The sequence below is a fragment of the Idiotropiscis lumnitzeri genome, chromosome 14, assembly GCF_059441095.1.
Source record: "Idiotropiscis lumnitzeri isolate Australia: NSW breed Sydney's pygmy pipehorse chromosome 14, RoL_Ilum_1.0, whole genome shotgun sequence".
NCBI classification, from domain to species: Eukaryota; Metazoa; Chordata; class Actinopteri; order Syngnathiformes; family Syngnathidae; genus Idiotropiscis; species Idiotropiscis lumnitzeri.
The window spans coordinates 11,680,871-11,702,854 of NC_142404.1; the positions used below are offsets into that span (position 1 = coordinate 11,680,871).

The following is a 21,984-nucleotide window of genomic DNA, read 5'->3' on the forward strand; positions in this document are numbered from 1 at the left end:
AGCATTTCATTTATTTTCCCGTCATTAAAAATGTTACTAGCATATGCAGTTAATTCAGACTTTGATGACGACCAATTCAAGAATGGACTAATTTAGTTAAAATTGTTTCATATGGGCAGCATGAGCTCGTGGTTGGCATATTTGCAACACAGTTTTGAGTTTCTGGGTTTGGATTCTTCAATGGCACTGAGATGGCTTTTAATGTTTCTTACGATAATAACAGATTTATGTTAATGTGCAATTTGAATTTAATGGGACAGTTAATGAAGACACACATTCCATAAACAATGAGCAACATAAACACACTTAAACGCGAATGATTAACAGCCTGATGGAAAAAGTTCAGTATTACATGCCCTGTATCATGGGAGTGACCAAAAAGGACACAATAGCTGCTGTCGGTTGGTTTGAAATTTTGATGTCAGCTCTGATGATTGCTGTGGAAAACCGGTGCATAGATAGTGAAAAATGTACCGTATTCTAATTGCGACCAAATTGAAGGTTGATCAGCAATCCTGACCCAGGCAGGGTTCCACTGTATGGAACTTGCAATCAATTGTTGTGCTGCGTGCTCCATTATTAAAGAAATGCATTTTAGACACTTGGGTGGCTTTTATGGACTTTTTACCAAGTCGCTCATTTGGCCCAGCATGGCCCAAAATGCTTTTGAAAGCAAGAAGCAGGCATCATGCAGCGCTATCGTCGCTATCGTAATTCCCCATTACTTAGTCGACCACTTTTACTGTATCTTCCCCTATGAATGATGATGATGATGATGATGAGCGCAGAGTTGGGAGAAAAGCTGTCTCTACCCTCAGTGAACTGTGATGGTGTTTTGGGGAAAACGCTGAAAACTGGAAAAGTTGTGCGTCTGTGCAGGAGATTGATGGGATGTGAAGGTCCCATGGCAGCATGCAATGCTCTCAGTGTCTTCAGCCTTGGCATTATATGATGTGATTGTGATGTTGATGCTGTGTGATTTCCACTGCCAGCTTGTGTACTCGCGTGGCTCCTCTGGCCGTATTATTAATTCAGAGCTACGCCTTCCCTCCTCTGCTGTCTCTTGGAGAAAAGGCGTACAGTGAGGTGTGGGGGGGGGGGGGGGTATTAAAAAGGAGGGTGTAATTAGAAAGGAGGATTTCCACCATGGTGGTAAATGGAGTTGCGCTGTCATATTACAATATCTAATTGGTCTCAAATGACAAGAAGAGCTGTTAAAGAAAAAGCGCGGAGTCACTCGCCAACATAGCGGCTCATTCAAAATTCCTGTCCGACCTATTCTCCTCATCCCAGCCCACTTGTCCAATTATTGTGCCGTTTTCTTATGCATGAACCGTCACTTGCATTGAATTTTTGCCTCGTCGGGCCACTCTTGTCACGTCGCTTCCAAAAGGACTGCAGTAAATAACAGCCAGTCCCTTTTAGCGATATCTGCCAATTAGCAATTAGCACTGGCAGCTATTTTCATTCAAATGATTTCTAATGTAGAGCAATGGAAAAGGGACACTGAAAAATTATCATGCAGATTTGAATTTACCGTAATTATAAAAAGTCTGCACACCTCTGTTGAAATGCCAGGTTTTTGTGGGAAAATGGATGAAGTTGAATAATTTCAAAACCTTTCTCATTAATTTGACCGACAACCTCTATAAATTAATTTAAATAAATAATTTGGGAGAATCAGTAAAAATAAACACTTGTAATGTGATTGCACAAGTGTGCACACCCTCATGGGGATCTTGCTGTGCTTATACTTAACCTGTGTTATAAGGTTAAACAAATATTAAAGGACAAAGTATTGCAAAACAGTCAAACGTTCTGACTGCAATTCATATCTTTAATGTTGCAAGGGACCAAAAAAGTTAGTTTATTAATCATGTTTTGTTTTTTTTTTTTGATTTATCAGCCGATTAATTGGCTATCAGAATTTTGCTCTTCCGTATTTCGTAACCTCATTTGCCTCAAAAAAATCCATATCAGTCTGGCCCTAATTGTGGCATCACAGTACACTGAGTTTCTCTACCTATGACTTGGCAGCTAGGCTGGGCAATGTTTGGCCATTTTCAAGTACCACTAAGTGACAATTTCAGTTGCCGAACTACACTTAAAGGGGCGAAGTTGCTGACATGGGAATATTTGTGTTGGGCGATGTCAGTCCGCTGCATGCACCACATGCCTGGATCGGTTACACTAATTAAGTGTAATGTGGCAGCTTTGTGTTGAAGTGCTGCCTCCATGAGTGAAAATACAATCCAAAATTGAACTATTTTAACAAGTGTTGTAGGTGCATGCTAAATGTGCCGGAATTCTTTATCCTTTGCATTATTTGACCCTGGGAACCTTATCAAATTATCTAAGAAATGTATAATATGCCTCCTGTAGACTCTTATGTTTGATAAAACAAGCTCCAACGAATTACTTTTTTTTTTTCTACAGCTTCACAAATCGTCAGTTTTCTGTTTATTGCCGTCAACGCATATGTTTGATGTACGAGCCGCGCGATATTTCTTCAGCTGCGTGACATTGTTCGTCTTTCCTTTGTTTGCCGCAATGAAGGATGAGATGTTTCTCCTTTGAAGGACAATTTCCCCTCCTGTTGTTATCTGCTCTCGGTACAAGCACTCTCTGTTTGCGCGTCATGTGAAGTGCTAGCGACGGCGGCGTCCTGACAACTAAATGAAAGGTCCCATCCTTCTTCAAGTTTGCTCCCGGGTGACACTACTCGTCCCCATTCCGTCACCATCAAAACGCCCCAACACGAAGCAGGGAATCTCAAAAACGGTCCATTACTGGCTGCCACAGGGATCGCAGACACCATTAAGGGATGGTATCGGTTACAAATAATGCATGTCTGCAGTCTTATTCTTATCTATCTGGGAGGAGCGGCGGAGAAACGGGATGTGTGAGGATGTGGAGATGCGTCTCAGAGACCGCGCATACGCAATAACGCCAGCCAAGGACATCTCGCTGGAGAGATGCTGAAGTGAGGATTGGAGCGAGATAACCCTGATGTAAAGCATTTAAACATCTGCGGGAACAACCCACACAAATCTGCACAGCCGAGCGAAGCGCACCAGAGTCGGTGTGCCAATATTGTTGCATTCTTTATAGGTTGTATTCGCCTCTTGTCGATGCCTGTAATTCAAGGGAATCGTATTATCATCGAAATGAATGGAAATGCCATTCATCTGTCCCTGCACCCGCCTCAAAAAAAAAAATGTATTTTTTAATGAGAAAAATAGCCTATCTATACATATTATATGAAAACATCCAGAAATTGGATCATTAAATAGAATTATCGTATTTTCGCAGCCATAAGCCGCACTTTAAAGTCGTGAAACTCATCCAAAAAAGCCAGGGCGCCTCAGGCGGGGCGCCCATTATGTGGACCAAGTGCACAATGTGCACCGCTGGGCTGACTGCGAACATTAACTGACAAAAGACAAGGACTTGGCGCATTTTTGGATGAGGACAACTTCAGCACGTTGTTAAAAGCTAAAATAAAGTACCACCGAACTCCCGCTGCCATTTTGAAAACACGCTATCGCGACTGCTCGGTTGCTCGGTTCTGTTTGCGCCCAATGATACGGTGCGTTCTATCTATGGATCAAATACAGAAATAGCACCCTCAACTGGTACTGCGCCCTTTGATACGGCGCGTCTTTTGGCCGTAAAAATACGGTAAAACAAATTCAACCATTTTTGACACACTTTCTCACTTACTTCAATGCACATTGTGCTGCTCATTCGAGTGTGTGCAAAAAAGACCAATTCATTCTTCCTTCAGCCAATCATATTGTAGCAGGGTGTGTCCCGCCTCCAACTCAATTGGGATTTGTGGTTGTTCTTCTCAGAGGACAAAGAATACAGCATATGACTGTAAGTACTGTAATATTGTCTGTCTAAAGCTGTTGCTCCACCATTTGTGTTCAAATATCCATTGCTTCAAGAGTTATAACACAAACACGTTAGCATTAGCTTTAAGCAAGTGGACGAAAGGTGTGTTGTTGTTTTAAATAGACTGCTTGTAATTCTCTTTTTTTATGTTTAGTTTGACAGTAAACTTCAACTGAGAGTGGCAATAAATAGCTCTTTTGAAGAATTGTTACGAATTCTATCTGACATTGCCACTATCCCGCATTCCAGCTCAAGGCGCTCTCGGAAGTCAAAACAAAAAAAATTAGTCGAATGCTAGCTGGGATCTCGAAAATCTTAAATTAAATTGGGTCACTTGTATTTGGAAGCACCACTGTAGTTCCGAGTGACCTGAAACCACATTACTCGGCAGAATGCTTACAACACTTACATGCTTTAGTAAAGTCTGCTAGCTTAACGCAAACACCATTGCAAAATGTCATAGACGTGCAAACCAATATCTTATTGTTATGTAGATCCAGGAGACTCTTGCTCTCCTTCATTTTTATAGTTTTGCCTCAAACAGATGGCGCACACACTGTGCCGAGTTGTCTGACAATTTTATAGTTCGACGTTGCTTCTGACTAGTCACACCCAAAGCCAGCAAGCTACATCTGATTACTTTAATTTGGGAGAGCATCAAATGAATCGTCGCACAAAATGCCATCTATCTGAAAACCTAGAACACCTCCTTTATACTGTTGGCTCGAAGACGGACCAGACACGAACGCTCCTGCTTTTCAAGCGTGCAACAATTTCTAAGATGCAATTTTAAAACTGGAAAGGCTCTATCTTTCTCTTGGAAATGCCATTACGTTCACAGGCAGTTATGTGTTTTTAATGAGAGCGCTAAATTGCCGTCATATGCGGTGGTTTTTGTGCAAAATGAAAACGCCGCACATCTTGAATGTCAAGCAGCAGAGCGAGCGAATGTTGCTAGGCTCGGGCTCGATTCAGGCTCACGGCCGCGTGATGAGAGAGAGCGGCGAGGCGCTCTCTTGTCTCAAGTGGAAAATAGTTAAAATGTAATGAAGCCAATTTGCCTGGCGCTTTCTGCGCTTTGACAGTTAACATCAGTGCTGGTGCATGCGTAATGTGATGACAACCGAGCATATCCGTGACGACTGATTGAAGCCTCAGCTGTGGCTGGAGAGAATACCGGGTTGTTGTTTTTTTTTCCCCAAAATCGAGGAGAATATTGACACCGAGTGAAAGTTGTTGTTCACACCTATTAATAGGAACCATTAATTGCAAACAGATATTTTTTTTAGCACTACAATAATTTTAAATTTGAATTATGCATGGGTATATTAATATTTTTTTTTCAATGATTAGCACATCTGCCTCACAGTTCTTCGAATATCGGCTCCAGCTTATCTGGCGATTCCAAGCACCTAGAAAGCAAAGCGCGTAGAGTCCCTGTCGCCAAATTGCATCAGTGCAGTCACTAAATGAGGCAATCAATCATAGACAACAGCCTCTCAAAATATCAACACTCTTTCCTTTATTGTTGCCCCGTTTTCTCTTTTTTGTGTTTGGTTCAGTTAAAAAATAAATTTAAAAAAAAATCAGTGAAACAGACATGCTAATTATAATGATTTTGCATGCTTGGTAAAATCAATTTGATTTACTTTTAAAAAATAAATAAATAAATCAAATCAAATAATGATAAAACACACATATCATTGAGGGGCGATCATTTCCGACTGTTGGATTCGTGAGGGTTCTTCAAAGGTCGCAAATGTTCGCCAAATGGTCGTCCCTTATATGGCAGATGTTCATTTTTTTACTTCCATGGTCTCTAATTCTCCCTCTAAAAAAAAAAAAAAAAGAAAGAAAGAAAAAAAGCCGACAAGTTTGACATCTTTTGTCCTTGGCACTGCTGCGGACAAGAAGTAACTAATATGCAATAAAGGATTTCATCTGCGAGCAGAACAAAGCAAAAAAGGTTATTTCTTTCTTTCCCAGGGAGCTGTAAATTGAAACTTCCTCTGACTTTGAGAGCCGAGGAAGAAAGTTGTGAGCTGATTATTTGCTGTGGTCTCCCTGGCCTTGCTTCTTTGTATGGAATAAATGTGACAAATCCCATGAAATGGTTCAACCCCCTGAAGAACAGTCCAAAGAATGGCTTACCTGATTGGATCATTTGAATGAAATTGACTGTTATTCGTCTGTCAGAGGCCAACCAAGTTGGATCTTAGTGTGTATGGTATAGAACAGTCCACTTCCATGCTCGTTAAAATGTGTTTGCATACTAGCCCGAAGCTGTATTTACCATCCACGTCCTCCAATTTGTCAGGGTTTTGAAAACATTTTCTTTTGGAAATAAGTAGATGCTAAGCCTATTTTATTGATTGCTTCTATCTAAAAGTTCAAAGTATTCCCCACCTTCCAATTTTTCCAGACCCTGGCATCTACTTAGTAATTGAACATAGCATTGTAATAGCTACTTTTGAATAGAGAAAAATTCAATTGCAGACACATGATTGTGCCACTCACTGCTCCATGTTGAGATCGTTTTATTGCTGTTGTTCTGGTTGGGGTGTGAGTTTGTGGCTGCACTGGCGAAAAGTGGATTTTCTTGATTCTAATGTGAGACAGGGCCGCTAGCCACCTTAAAATGACAAATTGTCTTTGACTTCTTTGCTTCATGGCCAAAGTATGTGTGTCTGTACATTTTTCGTATTTTTCAAATATGTAATTGGTCAGTTAACACGTGACATTTCTCCTGAAAATTGATGATTTCGGATTTTGGTCGTCTCCAGATTCAATTGATTTTGAGTTTAGAGCATGTTCTAGTCATGATTAGCGCATCCGTGCTGACTTTTAAGTCCAGCCTTTTCCAGGCACTGGTAGGTGTCCTCGAGCCACTTCTTCAATTCGTCGGTGGTACATGCCAAGCAGGGGCTTGTCTTGCCATTACAGCCCATCTGGCTCCTGCTCCTTACTGGGCTCCTGGGTTCTAAAATTTCCGATTATGGGCCACTGAGCTCCTAGTAAAATTCTTCTTTCCTTCCTCCCCTCCCATCAGTATTCACTTCCTCAAATCTTTTCTCTGGGCATCGGGTGCGCGCAACCGGAACAACCCAGTGGCCATGTAGCTGACAAGTACATGTCTTCATGACACTCGCACTCACTAACGCTGTGTTCCCATAGACTCATGACCGCCGAGTTTTTTTTCCTTCTAACTTCCTTGGGTGCGCCTTGCAGCAGTTAAGTTCGTCTTTTGTGTCATGCTCTTAAAAATAGAACGCTATCGCAACCTGAAATTGTCCGCCAAGATAGAATCAGCCCTACCGCATCTCCTCACGCTCTCATCAAGTTCCTAACAGAGCAAGCGAGTGTTTGCGCCAAGGAGAAGAGTGATGGCTGTTATTACAGGCCTCAGGTGGAGGGCCACCCGGAGAGAGAGAGAGAAAGACGCCGGCGAGAGATAAACAGCACCAAAAGAGCAGATTGACAAGCGAATTCAGCGGCGTGATTAATGTGACAACCTTTGAGAAAAGGTTATGGATCCGTAGGGAACACTAATGTGTGCCGGACATGGAAGAGGAAGAGTAGAAGGGCAGGAGTCAAGTGAGGCTGGACTAAGTCATCTCACTTGTCGCCTCTGTTCGGGTCTCCAGTGCCGATCCTCAACATTTCAATGGAATCATTTTCACACGCACGAAGACATTGTCACTGGGTGTCTCCTTCCATTAAACACATTCCAACAAGCTCCCCTGCATACATACTAACTGCATTTTATAGTCACTTCAGAAGCATTTCTTATATGCTCCAGGGCTCCCCCTACTGTTCCAATATGTCATTTACCCTTACAAGGAACGCGCCCTGCCATGTTTGTGCGTAGGTTTACAATTGCTTATCATTGGGGTGGTGGGAGAGGTTTCCCAGCTGACTTTGGGCAAGAGGGCGGGTGAACCATGAACAGGCTCCGGCTCGGTGTCGTACAAGATGGACGACTCATGACCGGTGGTGACTCTCCTTATATGTCTGATCTCGTTGTCCTCGTCATCACTCGGGTTATTACGTGATGCCCTGACACATACAATGTGGAAAAATGTTCAGTGGCCGAAGAGAGCTATTGTCATGTTTATAAACTCCAGAAGGATATAGTTGGAGGGAAAAAATGCTTTGGAGCAACAATCATGGAATGTTTCTGACACACTTTGTAGACAAACCATTCATATTCTCAATTTGAAGTCTTCAAAGAACCTCACATTTTTGCTTTTTGTAACCAACAAATATTTTTGGAAAGCAGAGTGCCCACGCAGGCACGAGTAGAATTTCCGCTGGAGCCGAGAATTGAACACACGGGTCACCTCAGCTTACACACGTTCCTCATTTCTCTTCTTAAAAAAGTTTTTATCACGGAGTAACTTTGTACACACCACTTTGGAGGGCGGAGCAATCTAATGATCAACAGGCTGTACTATATCAGCACCTTCTAGAAAATATTTTCTTGTTAGACTATAGCACCAAGAAGCTGAATTTACCTGAAATAGTTCTGGATCTTCACCCAGCCTTGTTTGCACGTAATATGTGGAGAAATTTGCCGTGTGTTCCGTTATGCAAATTAGCAAAGTGCGGAAGCTCCGAAATAAATTTTCAGGAATGGGCAGAATGAATCGGTCGGTTAATTATTTTCACGCTTGCATGCCGTCCAGAGACTCATAGAGAATATAAACGTAACGTAAAAAACCCCATAAAAAGTCAGTTTTCCAATACGTCCCCTTATATTTTTATTTTCCTGTTAAATCAATATCAGTCACTCTGAACCAAGGCACAATAATTATAAATTCCGTAATAATGAGTGAGAAACTGTTTTAAAATGACTTTCTCCTCATTAAAATCCTGGAGGATCTGTGTGTGTGTGTGTGTGTGCCTGTGTTTTCTGGAGTTCTTTCTAAGATGCATATTAACATTGAGAGTGAATTTGGGGTTCACAACGAACAAACTCCAAATATTTTTGAAAACTTGGAAAAACGAGCAAACATGTTGGACCTGGCTGACAGCGCTGAGGATTCTCGTTGAAACGTGTCCTGCAGCCTTCTTGTGTGGGTTTGCTCGTGGGGATTTCCGAACTTTCTAAAACTTACAGTTAGGCTCACTGAAGACTCTAAATTCATCAAAGGTGTGAAAGAGTTTTTTTGCTGATCTGTGCCTTGCGCTTCACCGGCAACAAGCCTAGGATGTACGTTAACACACATTTGCCCAGAATGAGTAAAAGCAGTGTGGAAAATGGATGGATGCAAAAGTAAACGGCAATAAAAAACAAGTTCATGTTATAATATGAGTGCTCGTTGTAATGTTGACTGCGGGCGATGTCACACCGTTCGGTACATAAAACAACACACACACACACACATTCATTCAGTCCTGCTGCTGAGCAAGGACATCCATTCCTCTGCTTATTAAGTTACAGTAGCCGCCTCTATTATGATTATGTTTCTGCAGTTGCATGATGAGTGAATCCCCCGCTTCTTTGCTTCCCCGAGTCCGTGTGCAGACGGCGACAGGCTGCCCGTTCTGCTCTCTTCGGCTGCCTGCAATCAGGCAGAAGCAGGGGGGGGACCGCCATTATGGGCTAATTATGGGCAAATAATAAGCAGTTGTCTGTTGCCCTGATGCTGACTCAGAATGAAACGCAGTGTCGTTTCTGGATTGTGCATTTGCGACGCATGAGTCCGTTTCTGGAGCAAGGCTTTGCGTGCGTCTGTCTGTGTGTGTGTGTGCGTGTGTGGTTGTTGGCCAGTCCACCAAATTGGTTTTGACAGTAATATTCCTCACTGTCATTGCATGACGTCACCAACAGGTTTGTCGAATCCATCTCAGAAGCTCCTTTGCAATTCCTTGATTCCTGGACATTCATTCACCGAGTCCCATTTGGAAATATTTTCAAATAACGGGAGTACTCTTTAACGTGCTTTTTTTGTGAGGGGAAAATAATCACAATACTCATCTTAATTTAGCTCCCGTTCTGTTCCAAAGCTGAATATTGTGGTCAGATTGTCTCCTCTTCATGACTGATTCATGATTAACTTCATCTCAGCTCCACTGCTGGGAAATGGCGACTGCGACAATGTGACTCGCTTTCACGGAACGTTGATGTAAAGCCCCCGCCGTCGTCGTCGTTCCCCAGCACGCTAGAGTTGGCTCTAAAAAAAGGGGGACGGAGAAAGTTTACAGCGGCGTCACTCAAGACGGAGACGCCTGAGCTTGATGCATGCTGACGCTGATGGTGCACACGGGTGACCTTTGGGCCACGGAGTGCACTCAGACAACACCCTCTGCATGCTTTTCAAGTCCCAAGCACACGAGCCAACCGTGGCTGTGTCGGTGAAACTTGAGGAGTCGTTGACAGCAGGCATCTGCCAACAAGCACTCACTCACGTCTTCATCAAATATGAAAAATAAAAAAGCTGTCTACATTTAGGCATTTGTTCTCTATTAAATCCTTCTTTGTGATCATTAAACTCTCAGAAAACATTTACACAACAGAAACCACATTTTTTCCAATCTTGATTTTTAGGATTGTATTTAAACAGAATTGATGCCAATTATCCAGTGACATGGAAGTCCCATATATGCATATACTGCTCCGTTTTTTTTTTTTTTTGCCAACCTGAAGTTGACCCTGATTGGTGTGACACACCGTCAGGACTCAGGTCGCCATCTCCCAGCATGCTCTCACGACGCCGACTCGCTCACAGCATGATTTGTTTTTGTCTTGTCTTCAGGAACTTCTACTACATCACCATGCTGCGCGACCCGGTCTCCCGCTACCTGAGCGAGTGGAAGCACGTCCAGCGCGGCGCCACCTGGAAGACGGCCCTGCACATGTGCGACGGACGTTCGCCCACCCAGGACGAGCTGCCCACCTGCTACAACGGCGAGGACTGGTCGGGCGTCTCCCTGGTCGACTTTATGCGCTGCCCCTCCAACCTGGCCAACAACCGGCAAGTGCGCATGCTGTCCGACCTGAGCCTGGTGGGCTGCTACAACCTGTCCTCCATGAACGAGAGCCAGCGCGACCACATCCTGCTGAGCAGCGCCATGAGCAACCTGAAGAACATGGCCTTCTACGGCCTGACCGAGTTCCAGCGCAAGACGCAGTACCTGTTCGAGCGGACGTTCAGCCTGCGCTTCATCTCGCCCTTCACGCAGATCAACAGCACGCGTGCCGCCAACGTGGACCTGAGCGAGCCCGTGCGACGACGCATCGAGGAGCTCAACTTCCTGGACGTGCAGCTGTACGACTACGCCAAGGACCTGTTCCTGCAGCGTTTCCAGTTCAGTCGGCAGCGGGATCGGCGGGAGGTGCGCTTGAAGAGGCGCGAGGAGCGCCGTTGGATACACGAGCGGCAGCAAACCAGGCCGTGGGCGCCCAAACGTTGGGCGGAAGCGACGAAAAGCCTGGACAAAGAGGACAATGACTTTGCCGGCACCACTGAGGACTACACAAGCCAAGTGGCTCGCTGGTGATGTCATAAACTGAACTCACTGTCACTGTACACTACTCGCAACAAGTATTTCATTTGGCTTATGGGGAGGAAATTTCAGAATGAACCAAAATTGAACTGTTCTTTACAATAATATGTCTCATGCGGCAAAACCCGCCCGCTTTTATCCATCTCAGTGGGCGGCCATTTTGTCTCTTGCTGAAAATGACATCATAGTGCCTAAGGGCTCTGCTTGCGAACGTCACATGACCAAACTCAGAAATGAGGTGAGCCGTGATTGGTTGTTACACTGTGATGTCATTTTTGGTCCCTTTATGTACTATTGCAACTTTGCACAACATGTGGCATTGTGAAGTTGATCTTAAATTTAATCATAAATGGAATTTAAAAGTCTTCATTGTGATTTGTTGGAAGATTTATCTGCTGTTCTTTAACAAGTTGATGTTTGATCCATGAATGAATCCTCTTTACTTCCTTTCTGTGACTCTGTTGCAGCTTGCTCATGTCACCCGGGTTGTGTTTGAAATCATTCCCTATCCACTATTTGCTACGCTGTATAGTGTAGCATCTCCCAACCTTTACAGAGCCAAGGCACACATTTCACGAGAAAAGAAAATGTCCTTGCACAATATTGTCACAAAAATAAAAAATACACTAAGAGGTTATGTACCTTCCACCATCAGGGAATAACGGAATGATTCAATGTAGTGCCTCGCAATTGTGAAGCACCGTTGATCAAAACTTTGGCTTTGGCATTGTCTTGGTCTCATAATGTCAAAAAAAATCATCGCCATGATGAAGAGGATTGCTTGATTACAAATTAAAAGTGAATCAGGAAATGTATTGGATTCCTCCATTCGTGGATCAAACACCTGTTGTGAAATTTTGCCTTTCAACTCCTTGTTGGATATGTGAACTCAAACGTTTTAAGAATGTCACTTTAAGTTATCTCTAAAGGTTATAATGCATTTTAGGTTCATCCTGAAATTCCACCCCAATATCCCAAACGACTGTACTTGTGAGTAGCGTATGTTGTCATCATATCTTCATTCATGTGTTCCTCTGCTTTTTAGTGTGCGCCTGTTTGTTTGTTTGATTTTTTTTTTTTTTACAACAATGGTTCTCAAACTGGGGTTCGGAACAAAGCAATTTGCCATAAATTATTATGTAGTACCAGTTTAAAAAAAAAATGCACATCTACTGTACATTATGGAACTGGCCTGACAGTGAAACAAACATTAACCTTAGTTTTTAAACAGTCATGCTTGATTGTGACGTTGGAATAAAGTCTTGTGTTTTTTAAGAACAAGAAGGGGGTGGGGGGGTATATAGTCCTATTTTAAGATTCTTCAAATACCCCAACAAAAATCACAAAATTTATTTACTGAAATAATGACGGCATTTTTTATCCTTTTTTTTTTGTTGTATGAATTGCAAAAGGGGACAAACAGGTTGATTGTACCTTCTACCATCTAGTGCAGGCGTGGGCAAACTATGGCCCGGGGGCAACATGCGGCTCGTTAAACGTTTTAATACTGCCCAGCCGAACTGGTCCGGCCCCTCTGTCAAATTTTAGATCCCATTGTGGCCCCCCAATCAAATAGTTTGCCCACCCCTGATCTAGTGCAAGAATGTTTAATTGTTCTGCCTGTAGCTTTATGTCATTTGCATAAATAGATGAACGGATATAAATTGAAATTGGATAGATTCCTGCAGCATGATTTGTAACCTTTTCAGAGAATAAAATCAGTAAGCGTAATATTTGGAAATTTGATTTTGAAAAGCACATGCTGTTAAAATATGACTTTTTTTCGCTTAATATCATTGCGATATTTACTGTATACTGATATGGGAAAATATGTATTTAAAGAGTACAGCTTAAAAAAAATGGGACTTTCTTCTCACAACATTGCAACTTCTTGTTTTAGTATAAGTTGTTATTTTTTTCAAAAAAAAAATAGACAGTTTTTAATTCCTAATGCACATCTTGGTCATGTTTAATTGCTATTAGGATCATGAAGGGATGATTAAGATAACCGTTCCACATGTGAGGGGTCCTGAACCCAAATTGTTTGAGAACTCCTGCTTTAAAATTGTGGCCACTTCCTCCAGGTGACCTTTTTGGTGTCTTATAACTCTTCAAATGCTGTGTTTTTAATCATTTCATCGCTGCCTTGGTTCATTTTCCAAATGCAGCTATTGCGAGAAAAAAAAAATAACCATCAGAAGCTGCTTTATTTAAAAAAAAAAAAAAAAAAGATGAATGTCATGAAAATCACAGAAACATTTTTAAATAGTTGTAGATGATTGCATGCCACATTCACACTTGCACAAGTAGTCTGTAAAGAACAATGAGAGTTGTTTTTTTTTTTTGTTTTTTTTATTATTTGAAGTCAATGAAAAGCTTTTCCTTGAGGGCCACTTTTGGTGCATGAGGACTGATTATGTTTTTTGAGTTGCGATGTTCTCTTTTACTTTCACAAGTGCAACACCTTGCTCAAAAAAAAAAAAAAAAACACTCAATGTTGTTGGAATACAGTGGAACCTTTCAAGTCGAAAGCGTTCCATTCCGGAATGCTGGTTGCCTTCGACGTTGTAATTTGCAAACACATTTTCTAAGTTTGAAGTGTTCAAATTGCTGGCAAGATTTGAAGATACTAATAATGAATTGAGTGACAGCTTGTCAGTTTCGCAGAGGTGGCAAATCCATATTCAGTCGATATAATACTTATTTAAAAAAGTGTTATGAGTACAACTTTGCCAAATAAAAACTCAGGTTTGACCCCGTAAATTGTAATGGTTTCCCGTATGAAAACATAAATTAATCAATAGTGACAGAAAATAAAACGGATTTTGTGGAAAAAGAGTCGTACAAGTTTTAGTCATTCTGTGAACACTTTCAGAACTCAAATCATCTTTTATTACTGAAATGAATAGAGAGCATCCCCAAACCAAGAGTATGTTTTTTATTTATTTAAAAAGAAAAAACACTCCAATCGTACTTTACATAATCAGAAAGACGGAAACAACAACAAAAAAGTTTCTGTTTCTCGAAGGCACTGCTCATTTTTTGACATTTTGCATCGTTCAGTCGCATTAAGCTAAAAATACTTTATTTAGTCAAAGCTATGTGTCTATTTTAAATATACCATGTGTAATTGTTTTTGTTTTATGTTTACTTTGCCAATAAACTTGGCAATAAACACCTCGTAGCCTCTTATTTTGAAGAGTTTTTCTCTAATTGCCAAACTGCTGCTTGGTGTAAAAATGAGTTGAGCCATATTGTACTGAACAGCCAGGATGGAGAAATCGCAAGAAGCTCCACTTGCTGCTGCATGCTCATGACTTGTCATCGCACATTTTCATCTTTGCCATCAGTGGTTAACGTCTGTAAAAATTGAAGAAGAAAAAAAATCAAAGATTCACATAAGCCAATTTTCCAGTGAAATTCCAAAACATTCCACTTTGGAGGTTCCACTGTATTTAAAATAAGACACGGAATAAAAGTGAATGGGTTGTTGCTTAGTCAAGAAAAATATGATAAATGGTCCTGCGCCACAGGAAAAGCTTGGAAGTATACAAATGTCTAGTATGTTATGCCATTATTGATTTCTGACACGACATGAACACACATGAAGATGAAAGGGGACTTTTTGTTTCATCTCTTTGGGTGCTTCTTATCTGGAATCCTCCTAAAAACACACACATACGCACGCGATCACATCCTCTCATTATCAGCCTATCAGCATTGTCTCTCTTTTGATTGCAGTTCTGAAATACCTCAATGCCTTGTCCCCCCCCCCCCCCCCCCCAACCTTAAGATTACTTCCATTCATCCATTTGCAACAGTGGATATGTTTGAAGACGACGTCGGCCTGTTTCAAAACAGACTCATTCTGACGGTGACCTTCCACGTTACAGTAGAAAATGTCATCTTTCAAAATCACATTCATGAATATTGCATTTCCTACTTGATGGTGTTGGTTTTGCGGTTGAAATAAAGCTTTTGCTGTTGTGTGACAAGCAGCAGGAGTGAGAGGACGACAGATGGGAGCACAGTATGTGCTATAGTCGGTATACTGGGCCACTTACCGTACACTTCATGGACTGCTTACGTAAGGAAACCCTAATGAGATTCTAAGACTGATTTTATTATTTTTGGATGGGGTTGGAGTGAGGCAATAATGGTGTTTTGATGGTTGCTTATTAGATTACGTTAAAAGCCTATAAGTGTGTGTGACACATGTCAATTACATGCACAGTGGATGAAAAACAAAAGTATGCACACCCCTGTTCAAATGCTAGGTTTTTGTAGTGTAAAATTCAGAAACCAAGATGAATTATTTTAATTTTTTCCACTATCAATGTGACCTATAACCTGTACAACTCATTTAAAAAAATGAATCTTCTCAGAGGTGAAGTAAAAAATAAAAAAAAAACGAGATAATGTGATTTCACAAGAGTGTACACTATCTTAGTGTCAATAAAAAAAATATGAAATTAAATAAATAAAACATGTCGCAGTTATGTTGCAGGGTAGTTATGTGCGAGAGTTAAGCATGGCGATGGCTCTCGGGAAGAAACTTTTTTTAGTCTGTTAGTCTTTGTTTTGATGCACCTGTAGCGCCTGCTAGAGGGCAACACGTCAAAGAGGTGTGAGCTCATGTGAGTATTATCCTTGATGATTTTGCTCTGCTGAGGCACCGGGTGGTGTAGATGTCCGACAGGGAGGGGAGAAGGTAGCCAATAATCCTGTGCGCTGTTTTGACTGTCGTCTGGAGCCTCACTCTGTCTGCCTCAGTGCAGCTGCCGTACCATGTAGAGACACAGTAAGTCAGCAGGCTCTCAATGGACGAGTGGTAGAAGGCCAGCATTTGATTGATATATTTAATTCAATTATTTGTTATATTGCACTCGAGAGAGGGGAGCTCTCCAATCTCATTTACACTGAGTACAACGACAATAAAGGGAATTCTGATTCTGATAAATCGGAAATGTTGCTGTCTTCGGATTACTCTATTCCATTCAATCATGCTGAATTTAACGTGCCCCTGATTAACCCCAAATAATTGTTAATTATCCTAGTAGGTTTTTCCTGACAATGTTTTGCTTTCCAGCAGAGACCTGAGTGTTTTGTCCCGACACTTTGATTAAGGCCTCAGATCCAGCTGAACCAATCAGCTCCCATGCATTATGTTGCAACCACCATGATGCACTGTAGTCATGATGTGGTGACAAAAATATCAGAAAAGGCCTACAAGAACAAATTAACTTCAAATGGGGTCAATCGTGAGAGCACCCCAATTTGACATGTCTTTGAATGTGATTGGTTAATTCTGAACACAGCCACATTCCCAATTACAAGACGGTGTGCACACTTGTGATAACCACATTGTCAGTTGTTTATTTTTAGTTACCTTCTGGAAACTATTTTTCATTTCTTTTTAATTGTGTTGTACAGGTTATAGGTCACACTAATGGTGACGTATGTACGTATGAATGTATGTATGTACACTATGGGTGTATGGCCTTTTAAATCGATATAATTTGAAAAGTTGCTAAGGAAACAGCTTGGTTGCCTGATGGAAAATGTTTCACCAACAGGTCATCAGGTTGGGAATGGGGAAAAAAAAGAGCGCATTATCTTGTGTAACAATTTCTGTACATGTTGAAATGTCTCGTGATGAAATGAATTGCCTTTTTTTTTGGCGTGTGACATTTAATCTGCCATTTTTCTTGTCAGAACTGGAAAAATTAAAAACAAGTACAAATAAATGCATTGAATGACAATGCTGCTGTGCTGTTTATTTAAGATCCACTTGAGTTTGCTTTTATACACTACCATGTTTGTCACAAGTAGTAGGAACGACCTCCATTCTTTTAATATATTCACCAAGCCATATCCATCAAATGCAGGCTAGCCAATCTTAGCACTGATCACAAGCTTGACACTTTCATGAAACATTCATCTGTTTACCCAGAGAAATATTTATTGTTTGTTTTGTTGTATCTCCAAAACTAAAAATTAATCCAGATAAATGCAGGCTGTGGTAAAAAGGTCGTTATGATGGTTCTTCAAAAATAAACATACACACCTTGGCCTGCTACAAAGTAAGTGGCTTTACTTATTTTATCAGTAAAATAATGATTATTAGTTCATTTCGCCGAAATGCTAATTTTATGCTCCTAACTCGTGACAAGTCTCTGTCGTAGCTAAGTTTAAAAAAAAAAATTTAAAAACTAACAGTTTGGGGGATATTTATTATTATTATTTTACACAGAATATATAAAGATCTGTGTAAAGTGCTGCTAGCTTTTTAGTCAAAATGCTAACATTAAGCTTCTAGTTACTATCCATGGCGCTTAGCAAGCTTAGTCATCAAAGCTAATGACTCCAGGTAGCTCATGATTGTAGCTTTGGGCTTCATATAAGCAAATTGTAGACAGATACACCTCACTATCATCATTACATCATCACCAGTCAACCACTAGCCGCCATGCATGGCCACTATCGCGTTTGACGCATGATGTGGTATGCTTTGGATCATGAACTTTTGTGATGCCTTCCCATCAAAAGATCACTGAGGTGAAGCATTTTATGTGGGCTCTATTTGGACATATTTTTCATGCTATTACAAGTGAAAAGCGAGTGCCTCACCTCAGGTTGCACTGCACGGATGGTTAGCATTTCTTTCAGCCGGCTGCGGCACAGATGGTATGATTGTATTATCTCCAATGTTTTGACCGTAGGAAGCGTTTAATGACTTGGAGAAAAAGAAGAGAAAAAAAAACACATGGATAGCTTTTCCTCAAGACATTATTTTTACTTTCTGCGCTTTTATAGTCAGCAGAAAAAGCCAGTGCCTGATCCCATATGGTGCTTATACCGCAAGGAACATCGATTTGATTATATCACAACAACGGGGAAATAAATATTTATGAATTAAGCATTAAGTGTGAATGAAGCTACAGTCTATTTCACAAATTTAAATGGACGGGAGTTAATGGACAGATTTTTGCAAGAAAAGAAACACAACAAAATAAAATATAAATAATTTTTAATAATTACGTTCCAAATGGTTAAGAAAATGGCATTTGTAGTCCACAAATGTGGATTGTTAAATGTGAAAAAATAAGTAATTAAACCAAAATGTATTTTTAGATTAAAAATATATTTTTTTTTTTAATAAAAGAAAAATAAAATAGTATAAACCGTTTTTTTTTCATATTATAAATTTGGGGGAAATCATTTTTTGGGGAAAAAAATTACAGGTAAACATTCAGAAATGTGTTGGTATACCAAAGAAACACATTTTCCGCAATACTGCATTAACTCAAACCGACAGTATTACAGTAGTCATTTTTCTGTAATAAGCACAGTTCAGCCACAATACAATATTAATACTACACTGACATTTAGTGGTCATTTCTCAGAATTGCAGCCATTTTCTCCCATGTCAAAATAGTTTCAGTTACCTCCATTAAATCCTGGTAAAAGACAACAGCTTGAAGTAAGACCAATCAAGTTCGAAAAAAATCTAATAAAATTAGGCATATTTTACTAACCCCAGACTATGGCCTTCTTGTGTGATGTTGTCACCTTCCTCTTTCTTCCTCCCACATTCCAAAACATGCATTGAAGACTCTAAACTGTCCACAGGTGTAATGACTGAATGTGAATTTGGATGCTTGCTTGTTTGCATGTTCCCTCGAAGTGACTGGCGAACAGTCTTTAGTCCTCAAAAACTACTGTAGGCGCCGGCTCACTCGCGAGCTTAATGAGGACAAGCACAACATAAAATGGATGGAAGTACATTTTGCTTTATGATCCTGCCTTATGGCGGGGCCATGTGTCGTGAATGGTGAGTTCACACTGGATGGTGTCACAAGAGGCTTGTCCTTGTTACAGCTGTCAAAAAGTGTCTTTTCAGGAAAATGGATGACAGTGACACGCATCAAGCCAAGTAAGCATGAATCATAAATCTTTATGGAAAAAAAAACATATTGACGGCTTGTGCACAAATAGTTGGGTATTTGTGGTGCCTTCCCATTTATTAAATGTGAAATTAAAACAACCAACTAAATATTTTGTTTAGAGCTGTCGCTATTGAACATTTTTAGAATCGATTAGTCCATCGATTATCCCTTCGGTAATTTATCAAATAATCTGATAACATTTTATTTTGTATTAAGATACATTACAAACCATTTTCCCCATTACTATTTATTTACCAATTATTGTTGCTAATTTGATATTGTTTATTGATTAAAGACAACAACAAAAAAACAATTAAGCAATATCACAGAAGAGGGACTAATCTAACTCGCCAATCATTTTGAAACTAATCCAGTTCAGATCAGTCATTGTTTTCCAAACTAAAAGCAGATGTTTGCAAGTCTTATTTTGATTAAACACAGTCTGCTTTCATGAATGACTACATATTTTAGAGAATAATCACTGCCTATAATCAAAGGATTTGGACAATTCAACATCAGAGTCGGTGAGAAGGTAACAGGTACACAGTCGCTCCAATTTAAGAGAGTCACGTTCTTGGGAGAACATTCTTGCATCATGTTCTTCACGGCCAATTTTATTTTTTCCTGTTTGTGACTCTTTGGTCTATTTTTTTTCAACTGATAAGTGTGTCAGTGTGCATATAAGTGGAAAACAGAAACGACTCAAGTCCCTAATTTATTTGTGTGCCAGAGAGGCAAATGACTGACATCTCGTCAGTGACACCTTTTGTCTCTGATAGAATATTCTTTCGTCTGCTGACGTTGTATTTTCTGAGAAAAAAAACAAACAAACTGAAAACTCCAAGCAGCTTTAAAGAAGACTTCGCAATGGGGCAGCATCCCATCTCATTGTGCCCTGAACTGGAAGAAGCTCTGAGTGACGGCTGACAATAGTAATCAATGACAAAACAATAGCACTGTTTTCCACTTGGCAACGCTGTGTTGAGATTTCCCCCACATTGGGCCCTTTTCTGCAACAAGCTGTTGCTGGTTCATGCCGAGTAGGGCGCTCTGATCAATATGACCAATACTATTTTAACTATATACTTTAATTTACTTTTAAGGACATATGTCATATTCAGCAAATCATATAGGGTCAACAAATAATTTAATACGTGAGTGATTAAACAACACGAGGAACAATACCATGCATTGTTTTGGTTTCTCTTTTGGTCATATGACTGAGTGAGGGACTTTTTCCTCACAGGGAGCAATGTGCTGACCTCGGCATGTGACACTGAATGCGTGCCGCATTTCCTGTTTGCTGACAGATCACACAAGTATGTATTAAAAAAAACACACATAAGTATGTATTTTTACCATAGTATAAGGTGTATTATTTCATTTCATTTATGCATTGCTTGTTAAATCATTTGTTTTTAATTCCATGTTCTATTCCTTGTTAAAGATATTTATTTGATTGTAAAAAAAATAAGAAACTTGGAATTTAAAGAGGAACTGTAGTAATGTTATTAGAAATTGTATTAGCTTTTTGTTAGTTGTACTAAGTAGGTATGATGTTATTGTTTATATTTATACATTAGTTTGCTATAAATGTTGTTTGTTTGTTATGTAATATAGAACAGTGACAGTAAGAATTTATAAATTTCAACATAATCTAATTTATAATAGCTAATTTATTATGTTAAAATCTATGTATTAGTATTTTGAATATTCTGGTATTTAGGTATTTCATAGTTCATTGTTTACTATTCTTAGTTATTACATGTTTTTAATAATACTTGTTATTCATACTTATTCATTATTTAATTCATTTTACGATATTTGCTATTATTTTCTTTATCTTTCCATTAATACCAATTTGAGACTGCAGACAGGCCAACAACACTGCTGACAAAATGATAAACGGGAAGCAACACACTGAATGATAATGAACCACATACTATTTCATCTAGTCTTTCAAAGAGAGGAAAAAACACCTTAATATCCTATTTGAATTTGTATTCATATTGCGCACCCTGTTGTTAAATATATCAGCAAAATCCGTCCTCCCCCGTAGTGTTAGCATCTGTCTAGTTTGACCTTGACTCGTTACACTAAGACACCGTGTGCATTGTCCTCACGCATTAACAGCTCATCAGCTTTGCAATTCATAAATCTTATGATGGAGTGCAAGTTTCACTGTGGAAAATACAGCTTTTAATGTTAACTACATAAGAATGCATTCTGTATATACGTGTGCACCAGGGCAGGATAGAAAAAACTAAAATAAATATTAAAATGAAAAAGTCGTGATGATTTAAATGCTAATGATAATACAAAATAAAACATACCTCGCATGGATTTATTGCTGTTCCCTTGGTAACAAGGAAACCCTTTGCCCTTCTAGCCTTCTGGCTTTCGTGTGGACCGAACCACTCTAAATTTCCAGAGGGGTAACAATACTTATGCATTGTAGGATGCATACATATTTTTCATTAAAATGGACTTGACATACTATATATTGAGATTTAATATACATTTTTGCCTTGGGTTGTAATAAACAATCTAAAGTGGATGATTCACGGTTTTTTTTATTTCGTTACCACTCCGCACACCCCTCCATGACATGACGTTGGAGACCGTACAG

At 40.0% G+C, this 21,984-nt stretch overlaps 1 protein-coding gene across 1 annotated transcript in view; it reads left to right on the plus strand.

The window, feature by feature from the left end:
* Positions 1-17,149, plus strand: part of hs6st3b (heparan sulfate 6-O-sulfotransferase 3b) — a 57,513-nt gene extending 40,364 nt beyond the window's left edge. The window contains exon 2 of the mRNA XM_088315061.1: positions 10,656-17,149. Within this exon, the coding sequence (XP_088171187.1) occupies positions 10,656-11,400 (745 nt within the window). The 3' untranslated portion in view covers positions 11,401-17,149. The remainder of the gene's footprint in view (positions 1-10,655) is intronic.
* Positions 17,150-21,984: the final 4,835 nt, after the last annotated feature.